The sequence below is a fragment of the Podarcis vaucheri genome (genome assembly GCF_965113315.1).
Source record: "Podarcis vaucheri genome assembly, chromosome: 13".
Taxonomy (NCBI): domain Eukaryota; kingdom Metazoa; phylum Chordata; class Lepidosauria; order Squamata; family Lacertidae; genus Podarcis; species Podarcis vaucheri.
Window position 1 is genome coordinate 16,256,926 of NC_138751.1, and position 19,917 is coordinate 16,276,842.

A 19,917-nucleotide genomic window follows, 5' to 3' on the forward strand; every position below is an offset into this window, starting at 1 on the left:
GGCCAGTCTTGACAGACTGGGGTTTGTGCGCCCATCTCACTCAAGAGGCCGGGGGCCAGCGCTGTCCGGGGACACTTCCGGGTCACGTGGCCAGCGTGACAAAGCTGCATCTGGCGAGCCAGCGCAGCACACGGAACGCCGTTTACCTTCCCGCTGGTAAGCGGTACCTATTTATCTACTTGCACCCCCGGGGGTGCTTTCGAACTGCTAGGTGGGCAGGCGCTGGGACCGAGCAACGGGAGCGCACCCCGCCGCGGGGATTCGAACCGCCGACCTTTCGATCGGCAAGCCCTAGGCGCTGAGGCTTTTACCCACAGCGCCACCCGCGTCCCTCTTTAGATACCTACTAGGTCCATAAATTACCATACATCATATATTCAACACAAAAAACAGCAACAATTTGTTGTTGACAAAGGACAGCTGGACATATAAAGGGCCCCATTACCCCTTCAGTAGCTTAGAGCCTCATCAAACCTAAATCCGGCCCTGCTCTGGAGTTATGGAGGAGGCAAGTGTAGCGCAGTGACTCACACAGAGATGCAACAGGCAGCCTTCCCAGAGGATGGCTTTGTGCACAGCCTCTGCACTGGGTACGCTTGTATGAGGCAGTCGCATCCAGTGCAAATTACCCAACCTTGCTCCTCCCAGCTGAAACTGAATGGAGCAAGCAAAGTCCAGAGCGTTATCTCATTCAGAGATGCAACATACACCTTACTCTGAAGGTGTGTAACGGCTCTATCTCTTGCATTTCTATGCTTTATAGCTCAGTGTGCTTTTGTAAAATAAAAATCATGTTGGCATTAGCCACCTCAGTCTCAACTAGAAAAAGTGGGATACAGATATCTAATAAATAATGGAATGGGTATTTAATGCCCAATCAATTCTGATACGTACAAAGACCTGGATTACCTGCCCTGAATAAAGGCGGACTGGGAGAGAAATCCAAAATGATATTTTATGCAGAGCCACAGTAGGCATGTGTGTGTGCTTTGAATTCACAGAAAACCTTTTAAAATCGCAGTAAACAGTTGGGAATTGCTGCTCGAAGACCTCCCACAATATGTCTCAAAGACATTGTTCCAGAATGCACCACACTGGACTCCTCATAACTAAATAGAGTGTTATTTGTGGATAGAACAAACCCTGCGCTGCAGACAAAGCCAGAACATTAAGGTTGTGTGAAATTATGGTTTTTAATGAGCCATTAAGGGGGGGGGGGTAGAAAGAAAACAGTCACAGTCTGAAACACAGTCAGTACAAAACTATTAAAACGCACAAGGCAGATATTCCACACAGCCTTTTTACTCTTTTGTGGAGGATAACACTAAGTAACTTAAGTTGTTATTATTTTCACCTAACACACTTAAATGGGAAAGTAGGTACCTCTATTGCTCCCTATTAACAGAGCCAGCAGAAATTAAAATAAGGCTTGAGTTGGTGTTATTAAAAACATACTTTGATTATTTTGGAGTAAAATGTTTGGAATCTGATTCCACATTGACCAGGTGCTGTTATGTCAAGTTTGGCTACATTTGCATTTGCAAATCTTTCTCAGATCTCTTGTAGGAATTGCCTTGTCTATCTTCTTTTTGATTTGTTAGATTCACAATCTGGGCAACTGAGCATCATGCCATTTGGGGGAAGGGGCGTGGCTAAAGCAATTGCTTTGCATGCAGAAGGTCCCTGGTTCAATCCCAGACATCTCTAGGTAGTACTGGGAATGTGCCTTGTCTGAAATCCTTGAAATCCCTGTCTGACATCTTAGGATGTCTACCAGTCACTGTAGACAATATTGAGCTAGATGGACCAATGGACTGACTCAGTGTAATGCAGCTTCCTGTGTTGATTTCTTTATTGCTTCAATTGCTGACTACCGTATTTTTCGCCCTATAGGACGCACGTTTTCCCCTCCAAAAATGAAGGGGAAATCTGGGTGCGTCCTATGGGGCGAATGCAGGCTTTTGCTGAAGCTTGGAGAGCGAGAGGGGTCGGTGCGCACTGACCCCTCTCGCTCTCCAGGCTTCAGGAACACATCCGCAGCCTAGGCAGCCCTACGGGAGGTCCGGCAGGGATGTCTAGGCTGCGGAGAGCAGCCTGATGCCCGGCGCGAGGGGCGCCCTGAAGCAGAGCGCCCCCCTCGCCAGGCAGACATCCGCAGCGTGGGGAGCCTTGCCGGAGTTCCAGGCAAGGCTCCCCACGCTGCAGATAGCAGCCTGCCGGCCCCTGCTTTTGGGGGGGAAATAAAGGGAATTTCCCCCCCTTTATTTCCCCCCCAAAAAACTAGGTGCGTCCTATGGGACGGAGCGTCTTATGGGGCGAAAAATACGGTATAACATTTACTCACAAATCTGCTGAACCAATTTGGATTTGCACAGAAAAATAAGGAGATGAGCAGAGTCAATCCCTCAAAATTGACTACAGAATAAATTACATGAAGCAGTGGAATTCAGCTGTCCTGGGGGTGCCTTCTTGTGTCCTCTCATAATTTTGCGCCCAGAGCCATGCCTCCCCCCCAAGCTATACCGCTGGAGGGTCAGTGCTGGAAGGATAGTTTGATGCTTACCTAAAGTTGCCATATTTCCAAAAGTGAAAATCCAGACACAAAAGCTGAGCTTTTTTGGCACAGTTGTTGAGCTTTTTGGGCAAAATCGCAAAAAAGACGTTATTGAGCTGTTTTTAAGGGAAATCGGCAAAAACGACACTGTTGTTATGTCTGGATTTTCCTGGACATTTTCCCAATTCTGGTTAATCCTGGTTAGCTAGAAGGAGGCAAGGCAGTGAGGAGTGGCAGACTGGCTCTGCTGCATGGCATTAGGAAGGCAGGAAAGCCCTGCAGCCCTGCCTGTGCTGCTGGGCGCCACTGAAATGTAACCCCTGGAAATTGCGAGGGAATGAAAGAAAGGGAAGGGAACTGCCCTGAGACCTGCGGGTATAGGGTGGTATACAAATTTAATAAATAACAACCATAATAAAAATAACAGTAGTTCCCAAGACTGTTGCTTCAGCAGTGCACTTAATCTCTATGGCTGCAGCGGGGATGCAGGCCCATCATTACAACATTTTTCTTAGAGTGCTTTGTTGAAACCTCAGGGTTTTGCTGAACACTATTTAAGAAAGGCTGGCCTCGACAATGGGTGTTTCACTCTAGCCTCCTTTATGTCTAACTGGTCAGATCTGCTTTCCCAAATGTCTATCACGACTATGACCTCATTCATTGGCTAAAAACACTGAAAGGCAGGGGCAATCTACTTTCTCAAAAACAAAACCACAACTCACCACCGAAGACCATGCCTAGTGTTGACGTTCCTCAAGTCTTGGGTTCCTCAAGTGCTTCTGTTTTTTTAATGCAAGCTGGGAATTTGGAGAGTACATCTCATCTGGGGGAACGGCTACTGCCCTTGCCCTCCCTGCAGATGGCCATGATTGTTTGCTACTCACTTAGCTCACTCCATCTTTCAAATGTCTTACCCAACACAGTGAAGTCTGCTTTCACTGGCTGTCTGAGGTACGTCTGAGCATTTAATACTCACCCTGTGGTGGTTTCACCACAGCTGCTTTGCCTGCTGGAATCCAGTGGAACTGACCTCCAGGTAAGTGGCTTAGGGTTTGCATGCCTGCTATTCATTCAACTGTAGAACAGCTTTGCTTTTCCATCCTAGTCCTCATGAAATTCTGACCTTGTGAAGATCTTTGTGATTCAAGGAAATTCTCTGCTGGAAAGGACAAACTCCTCAATTAAATGACTTCTTGCTCAAATGAGTCTTTTTGGAGAAGGGGAAGAAACTAATAAAAGGGAGGAAGAGCTTTAGTTCAGTAGAGCTTCGTTTTGCATAAAGGAGGCCCCAGGTTCATTCCCGGGCATCTCTGAAAACCTAGAGCAGAAGTTTTCAATCTTTTTGGGTCCATGGCTCCCTTGACCAACTACAGTCTTTCTGCAGCACCCCTGTGGGGCTCAGGAGCCCAGTTATGTCACCCCTTGTCTTCAGAGCGGGCGGCCTCTCACCCCTTTTCGAGCACCCTCCCTTGTGGTGTGTTCCCTCAGCTTCCTCTCTCCTCTCCTTGGGAATCATCTAGGCAGCCACAGCTGCTGCCCCTGGTCTCTGAGCTGCTGGTCCCAAAGAGAGATGCCTCCTCACACTGCCCCACAGGGGCTTTGGAAGCACCCTCTGGCCAGCTCCAAAGGCACCATTCGCCTAGGGTGCTTGTATCCAGGGTTGCTGCAACGAATAGCTGTACAAGGCAGAGACGCGAGGGGGCATCAGAGAGAGAGAGGGAAGAGGGACAGAGGCCAGTGTTGCCCACAACACACCTGACCATCATTCAAGGAATCCCAGGGTGCCATGACACACTGGTTGAAAACCACTGACCTAGAGAACTACTGCCAGTCAGTGGAGGCAAAACTGAGCTAGAGGGGCCAATGTTCTGACTCGGTATAAGGCTGCTTCCTATGTTCCTAATTCTCACAATCCAGCCAAATTTAACAACTTAAAAGTCTGTGAGTATAGCGGGAGAAACAATGAACTGCTCTCTGTTGAAATAGGTGGAACTTGATGTGTTTGGCTTAGGCAGGATCATACCCAGTTTCCCCCCTCCAAGGTAACTGTCTAGCAGTTTTGTGTCTGCCAGGAGGACAAAGGAACCACACTTTGCTGTTTTTTTGACCCTAAATTTGGCCCTCTAGTTATCTCTGTTTGACCCTTGAGACTCCCCAGACCATGTTGGTCAGACTGGAATGTGCTCTTTAACTGTTATAATGTCTCTTACTTGCCTGGACTGAGAAGTAAGTTTGTGCGTGTACCATTTCTTGGTGACTTTTGCTTGGTTGGAATGTAATCACAGCTGTTGCAACCCTCCCTTCCATGCTGCAGCCCAAAGGTTGTCCATGAGGGAACGAGGCCCTGGGACTGGAAAAAGGTCCCCCAGCCTGATCTAGAAGAATCAAAACACTACCAAACCCTTTGTCATGTAAATACAAAACTGATAACAACACAAACAGGCTGTATGTAACTATATAAATTCTTTTTCAAATGCGATTCAACATATATCAAAATATATGGTTCTATAGACCAACTTATCATATACGAAACGTATTATGAGAAATTAAAGTCCAGCAGATAGACAGGAAATACAATCTACAGTATTCCGTTCTTACATTAGCAATATCCACGGTGTGGAATTATTATATCAATCTTGTAGTGTTCCATGTGAAGATGCTTTTAAGAATCTAGCGTTCCTTGTATGCAGGTATCAGACATGCAGAAAATAAGCTCGGGGTCAAATAACTAGTTAGCATGCCAGAGTCTCGTTCGTTATTGGAATTAACCAGACAAATCTCTCCACCGACTAAGAACGGCCATGCACCACCACCCACAGAATCGAGAAAGAGCTATCAATCTCTCAATCCTTTCCGTTGAGCTTTCTGGCATGCTAACTAGTTATGCAACCCCTGAGCTTATTTTCTACATGTGCCATTATTCTTATATAGTTACATGCAGCCTGTTACGTTGTTTGTGTTGTTGATCTAGAAGAATGGCTTACTCAGTTGGACTCTGCAGTGAGAACTGGACAACATTTGAGGCTACCATGGTTATCCTAAAGACCCAACAACAGTCAAAATGCATTTTCTCTCAACCAAGATGGATACCCACAGTATTTCACATGCTGGCTCTGTAGGGATTGTCTTGAATACCAAACAGGGGGGCCCCATCCCCATTAAAACCAGTAGAATTTTTTTACCTCAGAGCTTGTTTGTTGTTCTCCTCCATTTGATAACAGAAATGCATTCTCAGAATGACCTTCACAACACTGATGGAAAAAACATCCTCAAAAGATTAACTGGCTGTCTCTTAGATAATATGGTAAAGAACTGCACACTATGATTTTGCCTTTCCTTAAGAAATGAAACAAGGCCTAGGAAATACACACTTGCCTAACTTATTCGGCAATACTGCAAACTAAGAAGGAAAAGGAGAAAAAGAGGCCCTCGCGAAATCCGTTTGCCTGTCCTCAAAACAAGACGGAAAGGACAAATGCCGCAAGGGAGCTGCTGGAGGATACCAGGAATACCCTCATGGAACGGAAAGGCACAGTTATCAGTAGTGAACCGTTTTGAGTTCCATACCCCTCATAAAACAATGCATGGGCAGTAACGGAATCACTGCAGTGGTCAACATTTCCCTCTGAAACAAGATCTCAGGTTGCCGCTGTCCTTGGTGCTACTGCATATTTACACTAGTCTGGGACCCCCCTGAAGCAAAGCGGCCTTGATTTCCCCAGCCCCTTTCCCAATGACAAGCCATGATTGCTAACTCTCGTCATTTCAGGAAACAGCTCCTCTACAGGAGGATGGAACGAGTCTTGTGAGCCACTGACTGTCTTTATGCCACTAGAATGACCCTTGGAGGTCCCAGGAACCGCTTCACACCTTAGCAATGAGAGGCTAAACCAGACAGGCTACAGAGTTACCAAATCCGGCACTGAAGGATGCCTTTCATTGGAAGCCAGAGGACCTGAAGCCCCAAAGGGCAGCGGACTGTTCCAGCTCTATGAGAGCAGCACGTTAACACTGGGGCCCAAGGTGAGCACAGACACCTGTTCCTCCCCAGGGTGGACGTGGGCCACGTGGCGCGGGAACTGCTGCTTGTACCGGAAGGTCTTCCCGCAAGCCGAGCAGGCGTAGGGTTTCTCGCCCGTGTGGATCCTCTGGTGCTTGACCAGCTTGGAGTTGACGTAGAACCCTCGGCCGCACTGGGCACACTTGTAGGGTTTCTCCCCGGTGTGGATGCGCTGGTGCTCGATGAGGGAGGAGCTCTGGGAGAAGCACTTGCCGCACTCTTCGCAGCGGTAGGGCCGCTCCCCGGTGTGCACCCGATTGTGGGAAACCAGGTGGGTCTTCTTCTTGAAGCACTTGCCGCAGAGCGGGCAGGGGAAGGGCTTCTCCCCGGAGTGGGTGCGCTCGTGCTTCAGCAGGTTGGAGCTCAGGGAGAAGCGCTTCCCGCAGAGGGTGCAGGTGTAGGGCTTCTCCCCGGAGTGGGTGCGCAGGTGCTTCACCAGGTTGGAGGTGCGGCTGAAGGCCTTCCCGCACTCCCGGCAGGGGAAGGGCGTCTCGCCGGTGTGGGTGCGCTGGTGTTCCGTCAGGGCGGAGCTCCGGCTGAAGCCCCGCCCACACTCGGGGCAAGCAAAGGGCTTCTCGCCGGTGTGGATCCTCTGGTGCCCCATCAGGGTGGAGCTTTGGGAGAAGCGTTTCCCGCACACGTTGCACACAAAGGGGCGCTCCCCGGTATGGATTCTCTGGTGTTCGATGAGCACAGAGCTCTGCGAGAAGCTCTTCCCGCACTCAGTGCAGTGGTAGGGCTTCACCACCGGCTTGCGGGGGGCAGGGGGAGGAGGAGGTTCCAGGATACCCAAAAGGTTGATAAAACCTGGAGGATCATAGGAAGTCTCCTTTGCCCGGCGCTTTCTCACCTGGCTCCTCCATCTCTGCTCCTCTACCTTTGGCTGACTGTCGCAGTCACTGGGACTCTGGGAATTGTTTGGAGGATGTGGCTCGCCCTCTGTTGTGTCCTCACCATCTCGGTCCATCAGGTGTCTTCCAGCACCTCTGCTGCTCTTTGGTGCTTCTCCTCTCTGCTCAGTGCTCAAAGTCATTTCCAGTGCCTGCACCTCTCCTCTTCCTTCAGGGACTTCTATTCTGAGATCTTCTGCCTCCATCTGGCTTTCAAATCCAGCATCTGCTGAGAGGAACAAAGCAGAAGAAGTAGAACCTGTGAAGGAAACTGACTAGCTAGGTAGTGAAGAATATTCACTGCAATATCCCTTTTGAGAACAAAGAAGCCACTGACACATTACTATGGAAAGCTATCTTCGGGTGCTGAGATTCAGCCACTGACATGCCAGCTTACAGTGCTCAGGGAGTTTTTCCTAGGATGAGAGAACATTCAGGGCCATATGTCTATGTTCTTTATCCATATGTCTATGTTTAGGGAAGCTTTTAATGTTTGATGTATCACAGTATTTTAATATTATTTTGGAAGCCACCCAGAGTGGCTGGGGAAACCCAGCCAGATGGGTGGGGTATAAATAATAAATTATTATTATTATTATTATTATTATTATTATTATTATTATTAATCATACTTTACCCCCACCCCCTGATTGCCTGGGTTGCTAAAGTATGAACCTGGATCAGATCACTAAATTAAATGCCAGTCTCAATCTTGAGAAACTTTTAATAATACAGTACATAGCAAAGCAAGGGAAAGTTTCAAGGGGATAGGAAAGAAAAACCTCCACAAGCCTGAAACAGGCAGGCAGGACAGAGCACCCTCTGATAAAGAGTGGGGAACACACTGCTTGTCTTGCCAAAGTAGTTAACTGCGTCTCCAAAACGGTAGTAAGGCTGTAGGAACTTTGAATCCCTCAATGGGAATGGGAATGAAAATGACAAAGGGTGTGATAGTTGCCAAGCATCCTATTTTTAAAACACCCCTTTAAAATGTTTTATTGTTCTAGAATACCCAGCTCCACAGAATATAACCAAGGTTTCCCCACCAACGTATTGTTCCCATTCCAGGGTGTTTTAAAAGCAGTATTTTCCAACCACACAAATTCCCTGTCAGATCCCCATACCATCCCTGTCATTTAAGTGCTTTAACACATACAGTGGTGCCCCGCAAGACGAATGCCTCGCAAGACGAAAAACCCGCTAGACGAAAGGGTTTTCTGTTTTTCGATGTGCTTCGCAAAACGAATTTCCCTATGGGCTTGCTTCGCAAAACGAAAAAGTCTTGCGAGTCTTGCGATTTTTTTCGCTCCCCCCCTTTTTCTAAGACGCTAATAGCCTTTTAGCCACTAAGCCGCTAAGCCTTTAATAGCCACTAATCCGCTAATAGCGCTAATCCGCTAATAGGGTTGCTTCGCAAGATGAAAAAACCGCTAGACGAAGAGACTCGCGGAACGGATTAATTTCGTCTTGCGAGGCACCAGTGTACTGGCCTCCCACTCACCCATTTTTCCAACTTCAAATTATCAGGTTTCCGGCTGCACACCAAAACAAACCCGTATCTCATTCCAGATTTCCAGGAAATTTTTTGATCTAAGTTCCAGAATGGGTGCTTTGTTGATCTCAAAAAATACAGGTATAATGATTTTCAATCCTATTTACCACACCATACATTGTGATAATGCGTCAAGTTTTCAAAGTGCAGAAAACGGTGTCTTTTTTTTGGGGGGGGGAGTCCAGTGCATCTCTAAAGCTGCCTAACTTATCAGTATATCTGCTCACACAAAAAGGATTAAGTTGAATATTCTTTTTATCCCATGCATCTCCATTAACCTGGGCATGTAAGATACCCCCTAAAATCTATGCATTCATGCACGTTCATAATGTTTCTGCCCTGAACACCTATAGCTGTGAAACTCAGGCGGCTCGTGTTTCCAGAATTTTGACACTAGCTGCTTTTAACGAAAAAAGGCATTCTTGCTTGCTTGCTCCTTTTTATTGTTTGTTCGGTGGGGCAGAACGCGATCGCGAACCCTTCACTCGTGGGGTTTTGTTTTGTTTTTAATTGCAACCTAACATTGAGCTTCTGGCTGCACCCCACCGCACCCCTTTTCTTTTTCCAACGCTGCTCCCTAACAGAGATTTGCTCTCCCTTACTTACCTTGGTCGGGGGATTCTTCCCTCCCTTCCGCACCTTGCGAGCTCTCCCCTTCCATCTTCGGGGATGCTTTTCTCACGAACTCCCCACTGCAGACAGAAGCCAGGTCCATTGCAAAAAAAAAAAAAACCACCACCCGCGGGCAGCAGTTGCCACAACCTGCAGGCTGGCGAGTCGGTAACGCCAGCGGAGGAGGAGGAGGGAGCCCAGAGATGACGTCACATCCTCACTGGCGTCCACGTGACGCAGGGGGAACCTGGACCAGAGAGGAGGGAGGGGGGATCCTGGAGGCGGTTGCCGGGATACCGGAGGGAACGCGCGAGGCCTAGAGCCTCCTGAGCCCCGAACTTGCTTTTCTGGGGGGCGCAGATCCTAGAAAGGGGTCCCTTGTTTTAGGCGGCCGAAGGAAACAAAGGAATACGTTGTTTGCTATATCCACGTAGCTAAGAGAATGAACAGATCCTCCTCTTTCGTATTGAAAAAGGGAAATCCACTAGGTTGGGGTTGGGGAAGCTTCCCCGCCCCCATGGTACAGTTGTCTGTACGATAAATCATTTAAAGTGCCAACACGAATACAATATATTAATATTGCAGTTGTTGCACAAGTATTTTATTATTTTGACCGGAATGTCATTGAAACCAGGAATTTTGGAACGCAGAAATAAAGAAAACCACCAAACCGTCAATTCTAGCGGGGGGGGGGGAGAGACCTAAATTATTTAATTTGGTATTTGAATGATTGGTATTAGCAACTGTATTGTAATTTGGCATTGTTATAATGAGGCTATTATTGGACTGTAATTGAAAATTAATAAAATCTGAAAAATTATCTGTACGTTTTAATCTATCAGTCTACCTACTTTCAGTTTTATTAGCGTTTAACTGTTTTGTAGTTATTGTTCCTTCCCCGCCCACCCCCGTTTTTAGCTAGTCCTATTTTATCTGTAAGCGCCCCCTCTAATCCGTGTCAGAGAAAATACAGTGGTGCCCCGCAAGACGAATGCCTCGCAAGACGGAAAACCCGCTAGACGAAAGGGTTTTCCGTTTTTGAGCTGCTTCGCAAGACAAATTTCCCTATGGGCTTGCTTTGCAAGACGAAAACGTCTTGCGAGTGTTCTGATTTTTTCCCGCTCCCCCTTTTTCTAAGCCGCTAAGCCACTAATAGCCTTTTAGCCGCTAAGCCTTTAATAGCCGCTAATTAGCTAATAGCGCTAATCCGCTAATAGGGTTGCTTCGCAAGACGAAAAAACCATTATTTTCGTCTTGCAAGGCACCACTGTAGCACAGATATATGATATTCGGATGAAGGGGCAGTGTACTAAATAAGTAAGTAAAAGTTGTGCCACTGTGATCTCTGAAGGGCAATATATAAATTTAATGAATAAATAAATAAATAAATAATAATAGTACCAGCTTCTTGTGAAGCAGAGGGCTTTTTTTTTTTTTGCTGGTGCAATTCCTGCTGAAACGCAAGAGGCGCCATCTATATTTGGTTTGTTTGTCTAATTAAAAATATTTTTATAAGCTGTATAGTTTAGCTTTAAAAAAATGTTTAGCTGTGCCCTCCCAAAGTGATGCACATCAACAATAGTAATGTAGGCACTTCTGAAAGGAATATGCTGCTAAGGGAAGCTGCTCTGGTTAAGCCATTCAAAGCCTTCATTGAAGGTAGGGGTGAAGAAAAAGGTCTTTCCGTTTTGCTTAAGTGCCTGAACAAGTCATTTGAAAGCAAGTTCCACAGCTGTCGACCACCACCAAAAGGCCTTGTCTCTTGAGCTTGCCAGCAGGTGCGTGAACATCACCTGTCAAGCCAGTCTTTGGATGAAGGGCAGTATACAAATTTAATGAACCAAATAATCAGAATGCGTCCTGATGCATTTTAATTATTGTTTTGCACTAGTTTCTTTATTTTGATCTGTATGTTTTTACATGTTGCAAGTCACCTTAAATCCTGACTTGGGAGAAAGGTGGGATATAAATGTGTTAAATTTTAAAAAATGTCCTGCTTTTCAAGATGGCACTGCCATTTACACAGCAATCCCATTGAACACTTGAGTCACCTGTTTTAATTGCTGTGTTATTTTAACAGCATTACTATATTAAACATTAAACTATGTTTTTATTTTAATGCTTGCATAATTGGTTGTTAGACTCTATATTTTAAGGTAGTCATTAGCTTTAACTTTATGACGACTTTTAATTGTTTTACCATGTGTGATTTATTTTTATGTGTGCTGCTTAGAAATGCAAATTAAGCGTTATATAAATGCCTTAAATAAATATACTTCCATACCACTTAGAAAACTATTTTGGATCAAGTGGTGTATATAAATAATGGTGCTGCTTCATGGAAGAGTCCTCAGTGACTGTAGGTCTTACAAGGGAGAACACATGACAGCTTTGTATGATTGTATGATTCTCCACATGTTTTGGATGTTCCTCTCTTCCACTTACACAAAACAGTTAGACAAAAGGATGGTCAAGATAAGCAACTGGGTGAAAAACATTTATTTTGGTAACTTACTACGAAGGGGGTTTAGATATACACAATTTCTTCACAATTGATTTTCTCAAGGGCAGTTGATACATGGAATAAAAACACCGTCTCAAAGGCAGTCAAAAAATAAAACCAAAGAGCCTGTTGCACCTTAAAAACCAATTGATTTATTGTGGTATGAGTGTACTTGAGAACTTTATTATCTTTCCCTCTTTTTTTCTTTATAGACTGCCCTTCCTCCCAAAGGAGACCAGGGCTGCTACAGACTCACACTAAAACTCTTTCAGAATTGCTTGACGGCCTTAGGTAGCAATACATCCTTCTTTTAATGCTCTTAATAAAATGTCCTTGCCACTGACAAGGAGAGAAGCTTAAGTCAAGCTTTGGGGACTGTCCGGATAGTCTGGATGGTCACCAGCACAACAAATGTGTGTTGAGTTTCTCCTTTGGTGTGAGGGCTCCAAACTCCTCACTCCTTGGGGAAGTGCTTTTTGTTAGGGGGATATTGCATTCCCCCCCCAAATCTGCTTGTCACTGGGAACATGCAATTCCATACCCAGCTCACAGGGCCACCTGAAGTGCTATCTGAAGTGCTATCTGAAATGTGGCTGTGTGCACACTGTTGCCGGTAGTGTCCTTGGCATCATGGATGGGGAATGACCCGACTCCCCGCAGTGCCCACACTGGACACTAGTGCAAGCTGCAGAGGGGGGACCGGTAGAGAAAGCAAAAGGGAGGTCACATTCATCTTGGAGCCTCTCCAGGAAAAGTCTTAAGAAATCCCAACTCAAATGTCCCTGCTCCCTCTAAAGAAGCGTTGAGGACCTTGCAGATGTTGAACTCCAACAGCCTCAGCCAGCATGACCAATGACTGGGGACGATGGAAGCTGTGGCCCAGCAACACGGGGGGGGGGGGGGGAGCAGGTTCCACACCCTTGCTCTCATGCAGGTGTGTGGAAGCTTTGGCCTTCCCAGCACCTCTGGCTGTTGGCCACGTTTGCTGGGGCTGATGGGAGTTGTAGTTCAGCAACAGCCCTGGAGGTCCAAAGATCTCCCCCCTTCACTCCAAAGGCGGGATGATGTGCGCTTCAACACACAAAGGAGAACTCCTTTGTCCTGTCACAGGGAGCTGAAACTGATTGGCTTGAAGGCAAAGCGTATAGAAGCCCTTTGCCAGTTTCACTTTTGCAGCAAGCCGAGCTAGAAGTCTCGAGAAGCAGGGCCAGGCTGTGAAACAGACTTCTGCATACTCTGCAGGAGTAATAAAGAGTAAGGAGGCAGAGGGCTGAAGTGAGTGACAGAGAAGAGCATAGAAGCAGGGGTTAGGCAACTAGTAGGACAGATTGGCAGGTTAGCACACAGAGATTATTAGCTTGCCAGACCACTTTCTGCTGTCAGTTCCAGGAGAAAAAGAACCAGCTCTCTTCCATATGATTAATGCTTTTTTTGCCTAGTGACCTGGAGGCAAGTACTAGTCTCCAGAGGTGTGCAACTGTTCACACACCTGCAACATGGCTATGTATGCTGGGCAGGAGAACCATGGCAGCGAACACCGGACTTGGGAGAAAGCACTGGAGCGCCAACCACTGCATGCTCAGACTCTTAATTTGAATGCTCAGCCTTTGCCCAACCTATGGCGAAGCACATTAATGGCCTTGATGAGCTCTGCCAGTCACGATCAGGGAAGCAAGGAGAAGAGATCTGATGGGTGCAGAGTTGAATCACAGAAGTGTAGAGCTGGGAGGGACCTTAAGGGTCATCCAGTCGAAGCCCTTGTAATGCAGGAATGAAGTAGACGGTCTGATCAGAAGCTCTTTTGTTCCAAGGAGCTAAAGCTAGTCAAAGAGGCCAGGGACACAGCTCTACAGGGGCCTAGAGGGAGAGACAGGAAACGAGTGAAAGGGGCGACTATCATAAAGAAACCGTAGGGCAGCCCTGCTCTCTGCTTTCTCAGATATTTTGCAGCAGAGGGGGCGTCTCCGCCCAGGGGTGCAAGGCGAGAGCGGCCACCGGCTCCTCCTCCACAGGGTGCACCTGTTTCTGGTGACGGGTGAACTGCGGCTTGTAGCGGAAGGCCTTGCCGCAGACCGAGCAGGTGTAGGGCTTCTCGCCCGTGTGGATCCTCTGGTGCTTGATGAGGTTGGAGCTGACGCAGAAGCCCTTCCCGCAGTCCGCGCACTTGTAGGGCTTCTCGCCGGTGTGGATGCGCTGGTGCTCGATCAGGATGGAGCTCTGGGAGAAGCACTTGCCGCACTCCTCGCAGCGGTAGGGCCGCTCGCCGGTGTGCACCCGGTGGTGGGACACTAGGTGGGTCTTCTTCTTGAAGCGCTTCCCGCACAGGGAGCAGGGGAAGGGCTTCTCCCCGGAGTGGGTGCGCTCATGCTTCAGCAGGTTGGAGCTGAGGGAGAAGCACTTGCCGCACAGGGCGCAGGTGTAGGGCTTCTCCCCGGAGTGGGTGCGCAGGTGCTTCATGAGGTTGGAGGTGCGGCTGAAGGCCTTCCCGCACTCCCGGCAGGGGAAGGGCGTCTCGCCGGTGTGGGTGCGCTGGTGCTCCACCAGGGTGGAGCTGCGGCTGAAGCCCCGCCCGCACTCCAGGCACGTGTAAGGCTTCTCGCCGGTGTGGGTGCGCTGGTGCTCCACCAGGGTGCTGCTGCGGCTGAAGCTCTTCTCGCACTCGCTGCACGTGAAGGGGCGCTCCCCCGTGTGGATCCTCTGGTGCTCAATCAGGTTGGAGCTCTGAGAGAAGCTCTTCCCGCAATCGGTGCAGTGGAACGGCTTCTCGGGCGCACGCCGGGGCGTGCTCGGCGGGGCCTCTAAGATGCCCAGGACATTGATGTAACCCCCCATGGCCGGCGCGTTCGATCTCCTGCGGCGACGCCGGAGCGGCGGGGGGTTTACCCGGCAGATGCTCTGAAGGGTTCGGGGGGCATTTTCCGCAGCTGCCGCATTAGGAAGAAATGCCACTTCCTCGTTCACCATCCCGTCACCTGTGTGGAGAATATTGTAAGCATCTCAGCCCCATATGTACTTTAAAAAGCTTGGCTCCCTGCCCGTATTGAGGACAAGTTGCTACCAGAGATTAGGAATTCCCAGGCTACGTCAGACCAGTTGTTCACTCTGCTCAGGGTTCTGTCATGTGACAAACAGCCAATCAGCAGAAACCAGGAAATTGAGCGTAAGATTGACGCCCTGAAGAAGAACAGAAGCCCTGTTTAAGAACTGTAGGTGGGTGGGTGGTAAGGGGAGATGCTGGGGCTGCTACCACGGAAGCCACTCCTGATATCCCTATTCCCAGTTGTATACAACTGTTACGTAATTATTAGAGGGATGGACTATGAGCGGGGAGATCAAGGGTCACATTTACACTCAGCTGCAAAGCTCACTGGGTGGCTGATCAAATTGCTCTCTCTCAGCTTAACCTGCCTCACTGTAGTGAGAATAAGGGTAAGAATAACATGTAAGTAAACATAATATTCAATGGAACATGAACATACATATACTCAAAGGTCGTCTAATAATACCACACATGTTCCAGGGCTGAAGACTGATATTAAAAACAAGTTATGGGCTTCAGTTGAAACCTTTGCATTTGCTGTCTAGCACTGAATTTGGCAACAACCAGCAAAAACTAAGTTTCTACTGCTCATAGTTTTGAAAAGGAGCTAAGAAGAATCTCCATTTCCTCATTTAATTTCCCCCCAGTGTTTCTTCACTTCTCAATCTAAAATTCCAACTTTTTGCAAAGCTTCCACCCCAGAAACAGAAGAAATTATGTAAAACTTAGTATTTATGCATGGTTTGCATAATTCATTGATTTCAGAGTATGAGCATCCAGGTCACAGAATATGTTTTGGGAGGTGGTTTGGAGCACAAAGTACAGACACACATACCTGTGCAAGTATTTATTCAGCCAAATGAAAGGAGGGATTCACTTTTGGGTACAGTATATACAGTCATATGCTGAACATGCACTTATTTACTTTGGCCTTTGACACCAGGGATATATATATATATATATATATATGGGTGAAGGACAAGTGTAAAATCTAATAATAAAAAATGAGAATTAGTAACAACAACAACAACAACAAAACAACACAAAAAGAATGATTGTGTGTGCCTGAGGTGTATAGTAGACTAACATTTCTGTAATAGGACTACAATACAAAGTGTGTTCCAAAAATCTGAATAAGTGAATATTCCCTTGTGGCAATGATTCTATTAACTTATTTTAAGAGAAATGAAGTGAATCTGTCAATCTGAAGTGAATTAGTGGGGAAATGAGCTTTATAATTTTTCATCAATAAATAATACAGTGTGATTGTGCCCAATTTCTCACCTGAAAAGATTGTTCCCCTTGGGATCTCCCCATCCTCAGACCTCTGAAATTCTGGAACATATTTTCCATCAACCTGGGCCATCCAGAAGACCAAAACACACTTTGCTGAGCTGAAAACCTGCTAGTGAGAGATGCAGAATCAAGATTTCATGTCCACTCTCTGTTCTAAATATGTTTCGATGTAGGGGAAAACAATTATTGCTACACACTCAATCAATCATGAATGTGTAGTTCCTTAGAACATATAGCCTGTGGAACTTTCTACAGTTACAGTAAACATAACACCAGTCATTAAGATAATTGCATAGGTATTAGTCGCAGTAAATAAAGCTAGGCTAGCACAGGGTGGTTGGCAACGTGCATGTAAAGCTGGAAAAGGTGTGGAAAAAGGCAACCAAAACGATCAGAAAGCTAGAGTAAATAAAATAAAAATATAGAACCCTCTGAGATAAACTAGGTTGATAGGGCAGGAGGTCGTAACAGCGAGTTAAATATGGAACGAATGCAGAAGGCCTATTCGCATGTCCGTGGCTAGTCATTTGTTTTGTTCTGCACCCCGCTTAGGGCAAGCGTGTCCTCTGAATTACTTGCCCTGGTCACAAGCCACAACGCAGCCAGCTGCAAAACTTCCCTACTGCTGGTTGACCCCGCCATGTAAAATTGCGGCTTCCGCCAGCGACGGCAATTCAAAGAGAATGAGTCACTGTGAAAGGAAAAAGCAGACCAGATGGTGGGGGGGGGGGGGAATCCAAACAAACCAGCTCGATGGGTGAGCAAAATATGAAACCGATACTTACAGTGCACGCCCACCCCCTATAGAGGGAGAAGGGAAGCCACAGATCGCCGGAGACGGGATCAAGGAAAGCCACCTGCAGGAGGAGGATCGGTTCCTAGAGACGCAGTGCAACGACTCTTCTCGCCTTCCTAAAGCGGCTGCCAACCCAGTTTGAGAAAGGGGGTGGCACGAAACCCCTGCCCGCCCCTCTTTCCAGCCCCACAGCGCTGCATGCATGGATTACTGAGATGGGGGGGGGTTGGAAAAGGAGGGAGTGCGTGGGAAAGGAAAACAAAGTCCTGGGGCGCGTTTCCGTGCAATGGCCCCCAAAGAGATCGCAGTGCAGGCTGAGAAGACCACGGAGGGGGGAGGATCAAGCAACAACCTCCCCCATCCCCCCTTTTTTTGCAGCGCTCCAGGCGACTGCAGAGCGCGATTCCTGCCCCCTTCCTATTGTTTCTCCGTCGCAACTCCCCCCACCCAACCCGGAAAAGCAACCCGATCCTCCCCACTTCCCACCCCCGAGAAACACCCCCCCCCTACCAAAGGAAGGCTCGCAATCGCTCACCAGACTCCCGGGAAAGCCCAGACTGCGGGCGCAAGAGGCGCTGTGCCCCGTCGAAGGCCGTCCCCAGGAAATCCCATCCTGGCATCAGGCGTTCCCCTTGCGCGAGAGGGCGCCGCCCAGCCCTCCCCTTCGCTCGCCGCAGTGCCGGGAGGAGGCGTCGGATTTGCGGTGGTTAAAAGGACAGAGGCCACTCGAGGGCTGCGACACGCGCGTCCCCGAGACAAAGCCGCCTCCGCCTCCAGAAGGTTGCAGCCCGCATCGTTTGCCCAGAAAGATTCCTCCTCGCCGTCCTGGGAAGGGAATGGACAACAAAGGGGTTCCTAGGTTTCTAAGCTCTTCTTCCATGACAGTCATCCGCATCCCTAACCCCCACAATGTCTCTAATTCAGCCGACTTGTTTTTTCCAGCAGATCAGAACTGTATAGGGTAGGCCTAAGCCCAGTTTGTGTTAGGGGTAAGAACACACACTTCGCTGCATTTCTTGGATAGGGACCTGGAAGTAGCAGCCATAGAATTTGTAGAGTTGGAAGGGACCCTGAGGGTCACCTGGTGCAAAATGTACAAATCTCAACCCAAGCATCTGTGACAGATGGCCATCCAACGTCTGCTTATAAAGCTCCAATGAAGGAGAGCCCGCAACCTCTTGTGGGAGTCTGTTCCACTGTCAAACAGTGTGGGTGGCGCTGTGGTCTAAACCACTGAGCCTCTTGAGCGTGCCGATCATAAGGTTGGCGGTTCGAATCCCTGCGATGGATGCTCTGTCCCAGTTTAAGCCAACCTAGCAGTTCGAAAGCACACCAGTGCAAATAGATAAATAGGTACTGCTGCAGTGGGAAGGCAAATGGCGTTTCTGTGCACTCTGGCTTCCGTCATGGTGTTTTGTTGTGCTAGAAGTGGGTTAGTCATGCCGGCCACATGACCCGCAAAGCTGTCTGTCGACAAATGTCTGCTCAAATACAGCTGCTACATGTGGCTAATGAATATAGTAAATGTGTTATTATTAGTAGCAGAATGTCATTCAAAATTTACAATTCATCAACTTCAAAATATCAGTCAATAACCAAGAAGTAGTCAACAAAATGAATTGCTGACGGGGAACAACACGACGCCTTTCAATAGATGATATCCCAGACAGTATATCCAGATTGAATTAACTGTTTCCAAGATGAATCTTCGTCAGCTGATGATGAAATTGAATACATTACATATAATGAATGACAACAAAAATAATACTGAGCAACCTGCGTATTAAATAACGAATAAATAATAAATGAGGCATACATACCAAATAGTTTTAGATAGACTATGCATACAGGTAAATGTAATACTTGTGGATCAGAGCTCACTAACCAGTGTAGCTAACTGATACTGATAAAACAGATGTAAAGAATTTATAAGGTTATTCACAGGTGTGGGAAATAACAGTGTATTTATACTCTGATCCATACAGGGTAACCTTGCTAAGCAAATCAGTCTCTTAAGCTCAAGCCAAGAAATAGTATTCTTTATGAAACTGAATATCAATATACGTATCAAGGCTTTGAGATTAGACTACTGAAGAAGCCTGGAAAACTACCTTGGGAGTGTTCTACCTGCAAGTCCCAGTAAAAGGGCCCCATCGGGGGCAAACAGCGGCCTCTTGGTTACTCGGAGTGCCAGGGCGAAACAGGTGCAAAACGCCGGCACCCTGTCTACAACTTCACTAACATCCACCTACAACTTCACTAGCATCTCTCAGTATTGTGAACAACACTGAACTCACCCTTTGATGGTATCTTCACAAACTTACTTAAAAAGATAAAGAAAACAAAAGACTGAGTTAAGTATTTGAAAAATCCATTGAAACCAGACATCGTAGGTTCATCTTAGTTTGGGTAGTTCGTAAGTCTCTAGCTTTGGACAGGGTTTTGTATTTTTCTCAGAAGATTGATAAATAATGTATTATTACTTTGGTAATTATTGTGTGTATATTAGTCGCCAATATATTGCATGAGTCGTACTACTAATCCAGGGGTCAGCAAACTTTTTCAGCAGGGGGCCAGTCTACTGTCCCTCAGACCTTGTGGGGGGAGGGGGGCC

General features: G+C 47.3%; 2 protein-coding genes across 6 annotated transcripts; both read right to left on the minus strand.

Annotated features, from left to right (window-relative positions):
- Positions 1-2,334: 2,334 nt before the first annotated feature.
- LOC309517583 (uncharacterized protein) lies at positions 2,335-9,870 on the minus strand. Of its 2 annotated transcripts, none has more exons than XM_082196800.1 (2): positions 9,663-9,870; positions 2,335-7,730 (listed from the first exon to the last, which is right to left on the minus strand). In XM_082196800.1, the coding sequence occupies exons 1-2, from the start codon at positions 9,769-9,771 to the stop codon at positions 6,544-6,546; spliced, it is 1,296 nt and encodes a 431-aa protein (XP_082052926.1). In that variant the 5' UTR covers positions 9,772-9,870; the 3' UTR covers positions 2,335-6,543. The 2 variants fall into 2 exon arrangements, with proteins under 2 accessions (XP_082052926.1, XP_082052925.1); XM_082196799.1 differs by having other exon boundaries at positions 2,335-7,733.
- Positions 9,871-12,152: 2,282 nt separating this feature from the next.
- On the minus strand, positions 12,153-18,310 carry LOC309515934 (uncharacterized protein). Of its 4 annotated transcripts, none has more exons than XM_082194250.1 (3): positions 17,839-18,310; positions 16,496-16,616; positions 12,153-15,143 (listed from the first exon to the last, which is right to left on the minus strand). In XM_082194250.1, exons 2-3 carry the CDS (start codon positions 16,575-16,577, stop codon positions 14,107-14,109), a joined length of 1,119 nt encoding a protein of 372 aa, XP_082050376.1. In that variant the 5' UTR covers positions 16,578-16,616; positions 17,839-18,310; the 3' UTR covers positions 12,153-14,106. The 4 variants fall into 4 exon arrangements, with proteins under 4 accessions (XP_082050376.1, XP_082050375.1, XP_082050378.1 ...); XM_082194249.1 differs by having other exon boundaries at positions 16,496-16,613; positions 17,839-18,226; XM_082194252.1 differs by lacking the exon at positions 17,839-18,310 and adding an exon at positions 17,293-17,768 and having other exon boundaries at positions 16,496-16,613.
- Between the last annotated feature and the right edge of the window lie 1,607 nt (positions 18,311-19,917).